Source organism: Rattus norvegicus, chromosome X (genome assembly GCF_036323735.1).
Source record: "Rattus norvegicus strain BN/NHsdMcwi chromosome X, GRCr8, whole genome shotgun sequence".
Classification (NCBI taxonomy): Eukaryota; Metazoa; Chordata; class Mammalia; order Rodentia; family Muridae; genus Rattus; species Rattus norvegicus.
This window is the reverse complement of record NC_086039.1, coordinates 156105274-156117581: the sequence shown is the minus strand read 5'-3', so window position 1 is coordinate 156117581 and position 12308 is coordinate 156105274. Positions and strand designations below refer to the sequence as shown.

Sequence of the window (12308 nt, the reverse complement as noted above, 5' to 3'; positions counted from 1 at the left end):
TCAATGGAAAAGATGTAAAAACCTGTCCTTGTTTCATGTAAGCTAGAGAGTGGAGGTCCTAAAAGAGCCTGGTGCTCTGAGTTATCTGTTGGGCCTCCACATCTCCCACAGCCAGGACCGGACATACCTGATTGTCTAAATGACCCTTACACTACCTGCAGAGGCACAGGCTCCCCCAAGCTGCCAGAACCCGGACAGGAGATACATAATAGCACAAATGGCCTCTAAGCTATCTGTATGGCTCAGAGCAGGCCAGATCCTTTCTGAGGCCCTTAAGCTAGGACAGGCAGCCTCTCCCTAGAACCCCTGTTCTTAGAAGAAGTGGCATGACCCCTGGGTTGCTTTCTGGTGGAATTATGCTTCCCTGTGCACCGGGGATTGTGGTACACCTGGAAACTCTCTTCCTGCTCATAGCGACTCTAAATATACTGGAAAATAATGCCCCTGTCATCAGAGCCCCCCGAAGTTTGATCCCAGCTGACAACGTTGACCTTGACCATGTTTTTCTTCTCACCTCTTTGCTGAGCATTTCGTCGTCCAGGGGCTGGGCAGGGAGGGGGACACGTCTGTGTGCTGTACAAAGCAGTCACATTCATATCCACAGGTGACGTCACAGGCAGTAGGTGACGGGCATGTGAGTTGGTGAGTTCCACAGCTCACAAACGGCAGAAACATATTTACTCAGTCTTGAGGGTGAGTTGCCAGGGTGCTGGTCTGGTTGGGACACAGCTGAAAGTCATCCCCATGTAGTGACAGCACATCTGTCCTGCCGCACAGCGTGGACCATAAGAAGAAGGGCTACAGCACTTGGCCTTGGGGAGGATGCAGACCAGGGATGTCCTCTTTTACTCCTCCACAGAAGTAGGTTTTCAGGGAAATGATGCAGGAGTGGAGGTGCTTGCACAAAGGCAGAGTATCTGTGTTAGAGGGGAACTATCACTTCTCACTGAGCTCTCTCCTGTGCCTGTTGGACGTGCCCAGCAACACTGGCATGGAGCTTCTCGGGCAGAACCCTAAGTGAAGCTTCCCGGGAAACATGAAATCACTGGAGTCGGCAGTGAGGAAGTGTCAACTCTGCCCTTGTAAGCGACCTGAGATTTAAAACGGGCATGGGTTCCCCTCATTTTTTATGGAAGCACAATTGGATTCTTTCTGGTTCATCCGAAATACACTTCAACCCCACAGGTTGTTAAGGCTTCTAACTAACCCCTAACATTTCCAGTCTGTGTGCCTACAACAAACATCGCCGTCACATGTCAAACCAGAGGTGAAGTCTTCCTCTAGGACAGGGGCATTCTGAGTGTGGGAGGTGATGGACAAAGGGAACACTGGCCCATAGAAAGTTGGCAGAACATCAGCTCTGTTGCCCTGCAATCTTGCCTTTTTCCTATGCACTAAGGCTGTGGGGTGTGAGTCAGCTGAGTTTGTGCAGATTGGTGGGGCAACACATTGTCTGCTTCTTGTAGGGTGGGTGGCTTCTTTTCCAGAGGACAACTGGATGACCTGAGCCCCCTGGGCACCAACTTTGTTTGAAACCCTGAGGACCATAGGAAAGTGGCAAATAAAATCAAATTTACCTATTTATGAAATGTTTGGTGTGTGTAATTTGATAATGGCAGAAGCCACTGTTTATGCAATAACTAGCAATTTTTTGACCATCTTTCAGTTCACAATATGTATGTACCCCATTCTTCATGAAGTACAAATTCACCCGTGTTTTCGTTATACCGAGTGGCTAACGATACTGTGTTGGCAAGATATCCAGGTCTCTCGTTGGTGGTTTTCAAATCATCCAACGAATGCACGTGTTTTTTTTTTAATACCGGTTAGAAGAAAATTGCCTATTAAATGACAGTATCTGAAATGACATTAGCAGGTTAGTGGTGCTGAGGAATACAAGGACTTGATCGTGGCCACATTGTCGATTAGTTTCATTTTAGTATTCATTTTCTGTTGACCCTGTCTGTGTGTAAGTACGTGCAGGTGCATTTGGATTCCTGTGGGTGGCACAGGAGGGCCTTGCATTTCCCGGGAATTGTAGTTGCAGGTGAATGTGAGCCACATGAAGTGGGTGCTGAGCACTGCACTCAGGTCTCCCGCAAGGTTTGTAAGCACTCTTAATCACAGAGCCATCTCCCCGTTCCCAGACTACCACCCCTTTTGTATAAAATGGACTTAGCTTTGGTAAGCCTTCCGTTCTCTCTGAATTTTCATTACACACTTTTCTTTCTGTATTTGTCAAGTGTATTTTAGGATCCTTTTCAGCAATTTCAGATTGTTCAGCACAATTTGCTTACAGAATTACAGAACTTTTATAAAATTTATAAAACTGCCACATGGTTACATTTTTTGAAAAGTAAGTGTAAATTCCTGAAGATTGTTATAAAGAGGTTTTACAGTGTGATTGAGAAATATCTATGTGCTTATGTTATTTGTCAACACACAAAAGAAGCACGTTTAGACAAGCTATTGTGGATAGGAGAGAAGGAAATATTTGTGTTTCAAACATTTGGCTCACATCTCCAACCTATTCTCATATGGCCAGTGTGTGCGTGTGATATAAATTATATCGGTACATCGCCATGGGATTCTTGTGGCTGTTGAGATCTAGCACTGACAATGAGATAGGTCCTCTTACCTCAGACTTAAGCATGTTTATGTCAAGTGTCATCTGAGCCCCTTTCTTTAGACAGGCTGACCCCCTGCCTTTGTGACAGGGAAAAGGGAGAACAACAAACAGCAAAGAGTGTTTAAAGGAACACATTCTTAAGATAGCCTGGAGGAGAATGATTTCCAACAAAGGTTACTATTGTTACAATAGTTGACCCCATGCTATAAAAATGCTTGGTGTGTATAAGAAGCTGGAAACTGGTGTGTGAAGAAGTTGTTCTGCCCGGGACTGGAACTGCAGCCCACTTCACTAGGTCTTTCCAGTCATTACTGCTGGATGTTTTAAATGCCCAATTTGACGACTTTTGTTCCCTTAATAAGACTACCTCAGTCTTTTTGGCTAAAGGTTGTAAGTTCCTCATTTGACGATGCTTTGCTGTCTGCCTCTTCTATGTATGTGCTGCATTATGTCATATACTGTTTTACTTTTGCTTACAATATACATAATGAATGTACTCATTTGAAACCAAGAGTACATATGTGATGTATGGCTGTCTATAGGAAAGGTCATTTAAAAGAGGAATTGGCATACTGGCTCTTTTCAGAGGGAGGAAGGAGGGAGGGAGGGAGGGAGGGAGGGAGAGTGGGAAGGGAAGGGAAGGGAGAGGAGAGAGAGATCGAGTTGTTTAAAGTTTTAAACTTAATCATTTATAGACTTCTTTTGTGTATGTGTGTTTTGCTGGGAAATGATCTCAGGTCCTCTGCAAGAGCAACAAGTGCTCCTAACCAGTAAGCTTTCTCTCAAGCCTCCAAGGATGCTTTTAAATGGTAGGTTTTCATTACGCACGTGCGCACACACACACACTCACACACACACACACACACACACACACACACACACAGAGAGAGAGAGAGAGAGAGAGAGAGAGAGAGAGAGAGAGAGAGAGAGAGAGAGGAGACAGACAGACAGACAGACGTACCCATTGTTTTTTGGTTCAAGACGAGAGTAGAAAATTAACACGTCCTTTACTTGCTCAGTATGTTTGATTTTTGGATCACTAAACAGCAATGGGTTGCTTTTCTTAGAATTTGGAGGACAAGACCCAAGCGTTTCACACCATGAAAAACTAAGGAAAAGACAAGAGAATTTGTGAAATGAAAATTAGCTACTGTTGTGCATCTTGGCGATTCATTCTCAGGCACATAGATCTCTACTGGGTGGAAGTATATGATCCTAAACATATGAATTTAATAATATACATTCCCCCCTTTTCTTTTTTTTTTTTTTTTTTGGTTCTTTTTTTCGGAGCTGGGGACCGAACCCAGGGCCTTGCGCTTCCTAGGTAAGCGCTCTACCACTGAGCTAAATCCCCAGCCCCCATTCCCCCCTTTTCAATGTTTACATGCTTCGTTCAAGTTCGGTTAAACATTTGGACTAATTGAGATAGCTCTAAATAAAGTAAAAGGAATTCCTTCCTCCCTTGTAAGAGCTCGGTATAAGTTGAAACACATGCATGCACAGTGGCTAATTTTGAGTGCCTTTGAGTAGTGTGTGTCCTGCTAAAATCCTTCATGAGACCTCTCTCAAAATCAGTGTGTCCATGCTTGCGGGTGCTCTTTTTCTAAAATCATCCCCAGTGTTCTCATCATAATAGGACCCAGCCTGAAAGGAGGCTACAATTCCTGGGCTCCCTTCTCTGTGCTTTCCCCATTGCTCTGATAAAATACCCTAACAAAAGCAAGTTACAGAAGGATTTATTTGTCTCACAATTATAGTCTCCCATGTGGCAACTGCTTTGTATGGGGAGTTTGAAGTAGCCTCATCACACTGTGTACTCTGCCAGGAGAAAAGAGCAATGAATGCATTCCTGCTAGTGCTTGGTTCGCATCACCTGTCTAGGGAATGGTGTCACCCACAGTGGGCAAGAAGTATGCTGACATCACCTAACATAATCTAGAAAGCTGCCCCCACAGAGGCCGTCTCCCCCATAACTCTAACTTCTGTAAAATTGACAACCACCATAACAGTTCCCTTCCTCCACATCATGTCACTTCTGCTTTCAGTGTGTGCCTTGTTAACCTTCCTTTGCTACAGTTTTCCTTTCCTCCCACCCTGCAGGTGGGAGCATGGTCTCTCTGGAGGACCTGACCAGGATTTTATGCTTTCTTAAGCTTGTCCACTACCAGATAACCCCACTCCCACTTACTTTTCCTACTGAAATCATTCTGACAATATTCTTTTGTCAACTCGGTAGATCTCAAGCTCTCTTTTCTCCTAAGGAGACTGGGAAATCTTCCTGTTGTTCTAAAAAGGTGGAGGTCACCCAAGTGTGGACCAGCAGATGAGGGAATGAGTAAAATGACCTATGCATGCAGTGGACTATCATTCGAGTGTGGGAAGGGATGGAGGGATGGAGGAGCACTGGTTCAAGCTGCTATTTGGGAGAGCCATAAGAACCTTTTGTACCGTGGGTGAAACATCTTGAATCCAGATGCTAAGTGAAATGGACCAACACAAGTACACTCAAGAGGCCACCTTTTACTGAGTGATTCCACCTACAGGGGCTGTCCAGCCCAGACAAGAGCTGATGTGGCAGAAAGCAGATTAGTGGCTGTGGGGCACTGGAGACCCAGAGAGCTGTAGCTCTCCGTGTGGCACTTGACCTCCGGGATGCTTGGGGCTCTGAGGTTGAGCCTCCACACAAAAACAGGGGGAAACCCTCAGGCTCACCGTGGTGCCTGGTGTACTGCGGTGGGGGTACAAGGAGCATTCGGTTAATGGGTAGGGCCACTGAAAGCACCTTACAAGCCTAAAAGTGTGACTTTCGCCATAGCGCCACTGAGCTGCTTCCACCTTACATCCCATTTCCTGGAGGAAGGCTCCTTCAGCAGTCCAAGAAGACAAGGGAGCCACAGTGCCCCTAGCCAGTGCTGTCCCAGAGCCCACACTCACACGCATGGGCTCTCCCTTATGCCCCCCCTCTCTCATTATCACTATCATCAGTGGGAATGAGTACACGAGAGTGGGCTGTGACCATTTAGAGGTCCCTAGGATACACAGCCAGGCACACAGGGGACGTTGGGCCTTGGGAATCAGTGTTCTGGCCCACAACCCAGCATGCCAGCTGAGCAAAGCCAGGTGGAGCCCAACATGCCCAGGACCAGGCAGAGCAGCCCTGGAGGGTTGGGTCGATGCTCCCGCTCCTCCAGAGCTGGGCTTACCTTCTCTGCGACTCTGGCGTTAGCACCATCTTCAGCAGAGCGGCCATGTGCCATGGCTGAGCGAAAAGGTACCCATCTTCCTGACAGCCATCCTGGAGTTCCTGACCCACGGGCTGCTGGAGCTGGCAGGCCATGACACAATGCCAAGGCAGCCAGAGTCTCATCATCCGGGAGCTGCTGGACATGGCTCTCTACAGCAACGTGCTGCTCAGAGAACTCTTCCTTTCTCTAGTTTGTCACCATCTCCCAGTTAGCCCAGGCCCATAGTAGTCCTCATAGTTGTCCTCAGTGCTAGCTCCTGCTGCTTCTGGTGCTGCTGCTGCTGCTGGTGGTTCTGCTGCTGCTGCTGCTGCTGCTGCTGGTTCTGCTGCTGCTGCTGCTGCTGGTTCTGCTGCTGCTGCTGCTGCTGCTGCTGCTGCTGCCATTGCTTGGCTCTGCGTTGCTGACCCACCCATCTGCCAGCCCCATCTAATCATCGCACATCATTGATGAGTCCTTCCCACACAACCTTTCCCACAGATGGCCCTGCTTGGCTGGCCAGCATTGCCCCTTGCTTCTCCCACTTGTGTTCAGATTAAAGCTTTAGTTTGAGGACCCCCATATGCTTTACTCTGCCCTTTCCTTTGGTCATGGGAAGGGGATAGGGTGGGTGTGAGTGTAGTGGTAGGGAGGAGGGGGAAGTGGGCCTAGTTGAAAAAACATGGTAGGGAGGAGGGCGTTAGTTAGGTGCTGAGGTGCAGGTCACCCACAGGCTGCTTGCTCCTAGCGTTTTTTGTTGGGAACGAGGTGGGAGTGGAAAGTGGTTCAAGGGGTTAGGTGGATGTAGTTGGAGGAACATGGATGGGAAGTTGGGTAGGTGCTGGTGTGAGGGTGGCCCACATGCTGGGTTTCCAAGCTTTTCCTTTGGGCAAGAGGTGGGAGCAGGGGCCTCGGGAGGCTGGCCTAGTTGCAGGAACACAGTAGTACTGTTGGGGTGTAGGTGTGAAGGCAGGCTGAATGTGGGTGTAAAGGGGATGATGGCCTCTTGTCCCTGAACTGGTCTGGGCCAACCTAGCCAACTGTATCAGAAAGATGGCTCTTCTCATAGGAGATGGTAGAGCAGAGGGCAAAGGTGGGCTTTTGGTTGGGAATGCGGATGTGAGCTCAATCGTGGCAGGTGAGGGCCAAGGTCATAAAAGCATCACGAAGCTAGTTTTTGTCGTGATTGGTCCTCAGGTGGTCAGCAAAATTGCCAGGAGGCTCCCTTGGCAATGACTGAATGTAAGGTGTAAGCTAGCAATGGCTTCCACTGTGCCAGGGTCAGTACTAGCTGTCCATGCTGGACTTCTGCTTGTTGAAGCAGTGAGGAGGGCAATTCTAAGCCTGGCAGCAAAGTAATCCTTTGCCTACTTGTCTGGCACTGTTCCTTGCCCGCCCCTCAGTGTGTGTCACTCACGCCCTGCCCCCGCAGATTTTATTTTTATAAGGTGCCGCTGGTGCTATGCATTTTCTTCCTTCACTAGCTTTTGTGGTCATCTGTTCTGGTCCTGCAATAACGCTCTTCGTATAACTTCAGCTAAGTCAGAGCGCTGTGGCGCCGGAGGCGGAAGTGGAGGTGATGAATTGTGATTCTTGCGTGGACTAGTCGCAGCGTAGCGATAGTCATAACTGTTCTCCTCAGCCCTCCCTCAACCGGAAGTAAGCCAGCGCGGCTAGCCGGTCAACATGGCGGCGGGCTCCGCGTCGTCCCTGGGCGGAGGCTCCTGGCCAGGCTCTGAGGCTGGGGACTTCTTGGCCCGCTACCGGCAGGTGTCCAACAAGCTCAAGAAGCGCTTCTTGCGGAAGCCGAACGTGGCGGAGGCCGGGGAGCAGTTCGCACAGCTGGCCCGGGAGCTGCGAGCTCAAGAGTGCCTGCCTTATGCCGCCTGGTGCCAGCTGGCTGTGGCACGCTGCCAGCAGGCGCTCTTCCATGGGCCCGGGGAAGCGCTGGCCCTTACAGAGGCGGCCCGACTTTTCCTGAGGCAGGAGTGCGATGCGCGCCAACGCCTGGGCTGTCCTGCGGCTTATGGGGAGCCTTTGCAGGCGGCCGCCAGCGCCCTTGGCGCCGCCGTGCGCCTGCACCTTGAGCTGGGCCAGCCCGCCGCTGCTGCCGCACTGTGCCTAGAACTGGCTGCCGCCCTTCGCGCTGTGGGCCAGCCAGCCGCTGCTGCAGGTCACTTTCAACGTGCTGCCCAGCTGCACCTGCCCCTGATGCCACTGGCCGCGCTGCAGGCACTTGGTGATGCTGCCTCCTGCCAGTTGCTGGCGCGCGACTACACTGGCGCCCTGGCGGTTTTTACACGCATGCAACGCCTGGCACGGGAGCATGGGGGCCACCCGGTACAGCAACCCGAGCTGCCGCAGCAGCTGCCTTCTGTGCCTCAGCCATCTCTGCCGGGACCCCAGCCGAGACCTGTCTTGGGCTCTACCTTGCCCCTGCCGCTGCCCCCGGACCACGCCCCAGGCTCTGTTGCGCAGTCACCTGGTACACTCGGTGCCTTCGCTGACGTTCTTGTCAGGTGTGAGGTGTCCCGTGTATTGTTGCTGCTGCTCCTGCAACCACCGCCTGCCAAGCTGCTGCCTGAGCACGCCCAGACCCTGGAGAAGTACTCTTGGGAGGCTTTCGATGGCCATGGCCAGGATAGCAGCGGCCAGCTTCCAGAGGAGCTGTTTTTGTTATTGCAGTCCCTGGTCATGGCTGCCCACGAAAAGGATACTGAAGGCATCAAGAAGCTGCAGGTGGAGATGTGGCCACTGCTAACTGCTGAGCAGAACCACCTCCTCCACCTCGTTCTGCAGGAAACCATCTCTCCCTCGGGACAGGGGGTCTGATAAGTCACCTTCCTAACAACTTGCTTAATCTTTGGGGACAGGTGATGAAACACGTGGTCTAGCTTCTGGTTTTTGCTTCTTTGTTTTGTTTCATTTCTATTGTCACTGTGGTAATTTAGCTTTGTGTGCCTACCTGGTTACTTAAATTAGTGCCCTCCAATTCCATCCATATTGCCTCAAATGGGGTAACTTCGTCCTTAAGGCTGAAGGAAATTCCACTGTGTAATCTGCTTTCTTTACGCATTGGTCTGTAGTTGGATAATGTTGATTAATTTTCCTGGCTGTTCTAGGTACAGCTTCAATAAACATGGAAGGACAGAGGTTCCCTTGGCATATTGATCTCCTTTCCCTTTATTCCTGGCGGGACTTGGCATCATCAAGAAGTATTTAGAAAAGATTAGAAATGTTTTGTCTTGAAAATTGTGAGAATTTGACAATTTAGGCATACTCCCTCTTGTAATACATTATTGTTTGGTTTCCATATAAACTAGCACAGCACTCTGGGGAGTGGGAAAAAGCACCAGATGACATTAAATTGATCTCTATGTATCTGAACATTAGGAGTGTATTGCTAAGCAGAACTGGCATGTTCTGTCATACGTTCCAGATTTATTTTACCTTCTGCGCATTCTGCAAGCCTGGGTTCTTTCTGATGGGGTGACCAGAACCTTTCTCCTGAGTAGCGCGTGTGATCTTTTGGTGATTCTGCCTTTATTGGGTTGCAGCAAGTTTCTATTATCCAGAAGTCTTTGGCAAGCGGTTAGTCAACGTCTTCGGAATAGGTTCCCTGTTTCTAAACCAGAGTACTGATTGCTCTCACTGTGTACCATAACACAATTGCCCCTGTACAATCAAGATCTGTGTTCACAGACAATACCTAGAGTTCTATTCTGCCTTTCAGGTCAGTGTCCTGAGAAATCTAATTCCCTAAAACTATAATTGCATTCCCTTAAATATTCTTACCTTGAAAACTATAGCTACTAAACTATGTAATCCAGTGCAGCTGGAGCAAGTAGCAAAGAAATGTTTCTGACTGAGTATTAAGTGATACGGGGCCAATTCCACTTTTCTCTGTAGTTCCTGGGCCGATGCATCTTTTCTTTCAGAAAGATGGTGTCATATATTGAACAACAGTTTAAGGTACCCAGCTCATCTGGAAAGCTAGCATTCCAACTTTCCGAAATGTTTTCCCACCACGTTGTCACCCTATATAAGTCTGAGTTAAACCACCATTCTTTAAAGCTAGCTGCTAATTGGCTAATGGGGTATATGTACAAAACCAATGAATTCGATGAATGCCTTACTGTTTCTTTTTTTTTTCTTTCTTTCTTTCTTTTTTTTTTTTTTGGTTCTTTTTTTCGGAGCTGGGGACCGAACCCAGGGCCCTGCGCTTCCTAGGTAAGCGCTCTACCACTGAGCTAAATCCCCAGCCCCGCCTTACTGTTTCTTATTGTTAATAACAATACCACACAGTTGGTGCTAGCTGTAAAGAACAGGTTTATTTTGGTATATGCTTCAAGTTCAAAATCTGCTGGTGGCTTTCTTGCTATCAGTATCTGAAGGTGGTACAAGATGGGGATGGCAAAAGACTGGGAGATTCAAGAGACCTAGGCAGATGAGCTTTCCCATAGGATATACTTTCATAATAATGTATCCTAAAAGTAACAGCTCAACCTAAGCACACATGGTACTTTGTGATATCTACCTGAAGTAATGAGAGTGTGAACAATGCAATCAGTGGGATTTAGGGAATTACTAGAGATATTGTACTTGACAAAAAATGCTTTGCCATTAGGTTAAACCTCAATTCCAAAGACAATCTTGATGAGAGTAGAGTTTATGAGCAGGCTATTGAGGATAAAGATGCTTCTTGGATCCAAACTCTTATTTCACTTGGGAATAGACTCTCAGTACCACTGATATCAAGGATCACCAAGTTAAGGATGAGGGAAAATTACCAAATTTAAGAATGGGAAAATGGCTCTGGGAAGGAAACCTTGCTCTGCAATCATGAGGAAATGAATGAGAATCCTCAGTGCATTAAAAGAGGCAGGGCATAGCTGTGCATAGCTGTAACCTTAGCATGGAGAAAGGAGACAAGTGAATCGAGAGCTGTATGGGCAACCATCCTAACTAAAATGTTGAAGTTGAAGTTCACTGAGAGACCCTGCCTCAAAACAATAAGGAGGATAGTGCTGACGTTCTCAAGGCAGTAAGTCAGAGAGTTTGATTTTGCCATGCCCTATGACTCACATATATTGTGTTTCCAGCAATGCGGTTTTATGAAGTTTTAAAGGGTAACAGAGAGCAATAGTATTCTCCTGTACTACTTCTGGGAACCCACTAAACAAGCTTCAACAAGCATGAGACCAGCATGGACAGCTAGTACTGACCCTGGCACAGTGGAAGCCATTGCTAGCTTACACCTTACATTCAGTCATTGCCAAGGGAGCCTCCTGGCAATTTTGCTGACCACCTGAGGACCAATCACGACAAAAACTAGCTTCGTGATGCTTTTATGACCTTGGCCCTCACCTGCCACGATTGAGCTCACATCCGCATTCCCAACCAAAAGCCCACCTTTGCCCTCTGCTCTACCATCTCCTATGAGAAGAGCCATCTTTCTGATACAGTTGGCTAGGTTGGCCCAGACCAGTTCAGGGACAAGAGGCCATCATCCCCTTTACACCCACATTCAGCCTGCCTTCACACCTACACCCCAACAGTACTACTGTGTTCCTGCAACTAGGCCAGCCTCCCGAGGCCCCTGCTCCCACCTCTTGCCCAAAGGAAAAGCTTGGAAACCCAGCATGTGGGCCACCCTCACACCAGCACCTACCCAACTTCCCATCCATGTTCCTCCAACTACATCCACCTAACCCCTTGAACCACTTTCCACTCCCACCTCGTTCCCAACAAAAAACGCTAGGAGCAAGCAGCCTGTGGGTGACCTGCACCTCAGCACCTAACTAACGCCCTCCTCCCTACCATGTTTTTTCAACTAGGCCCACTTCCCCCTCCTCCCTACCACTACACTCACACCCACCCTATCCCCTTCCCATGACCAAAGGAAAGGGCAGAGTAAAGCATATGGGGGTCCTCAAACTAAAGCTTTAATCTGAACACAAGTGGGAGAAGCAAGGGGCAATGCTGGCCAGCCAAGCAGGGCCATCTGTGGGAAAGGTTGTGTGGGAAGGACTCATCAATGATGTGCGATGATTAGATGGGGCTGGCAGATGGGTGGGTCAGCAACCCAGAGCCAAGCAATGGCAGCAGCAGCAGCAGCAGCAGCAGCAGCAGCAGCAGCAGCAGCAGCAGAACCAGCAGCAGCAGCAGCAGCAGAACCAGCAGCAGCAGCAGCAGCAGCAGCAGAACCACCAGCAGCAGCAGCAGCACCAGAAGCAGCAGGAGCTAGCACTGAGGACAACTATGAGGACTACTATGGGCCTGGGCTAACTGGGAGATGGTGACAAACTAGAGAAAGGAAGAGTTCTCTGAGCAGCACGTTGCTGTAGAGAGCCATGTCCAGCAGCTCCCGGATGATGAGACTCTGGCTGCCTTGGCATTGTGTCATGGCCTGCCAGCTCCAGCAGCCCGTGGGTCAGGAACTCCAGGATGGCTGTCAG

General features: G+C 48.9%; 1 protein-coding gene across 1 annotated transcript; it reads left to right on the top strand.

The window, feature by feature from the left end:
- The first annotated feature begins 7310 nt into the window (after positions 1-7310).
- On the top strand, positions 7311-9015 carry LOC134484027 (40-kDa huntingtin-associated protein). Its single transcript, XM_063280395.1, has one exon. The coding sequence runs from the start codon at positions 7537-7539 to the stop codon at positions 8680-8682; it is 1146 nt and encodes a 381-aa protein (XP_063136465.1). The 5' UTR covers positions 7311-7536; the 3' UTR covers positions 8683-9015.
- Positions 9016-12308: the final 3293 nt, after the last annotated feature.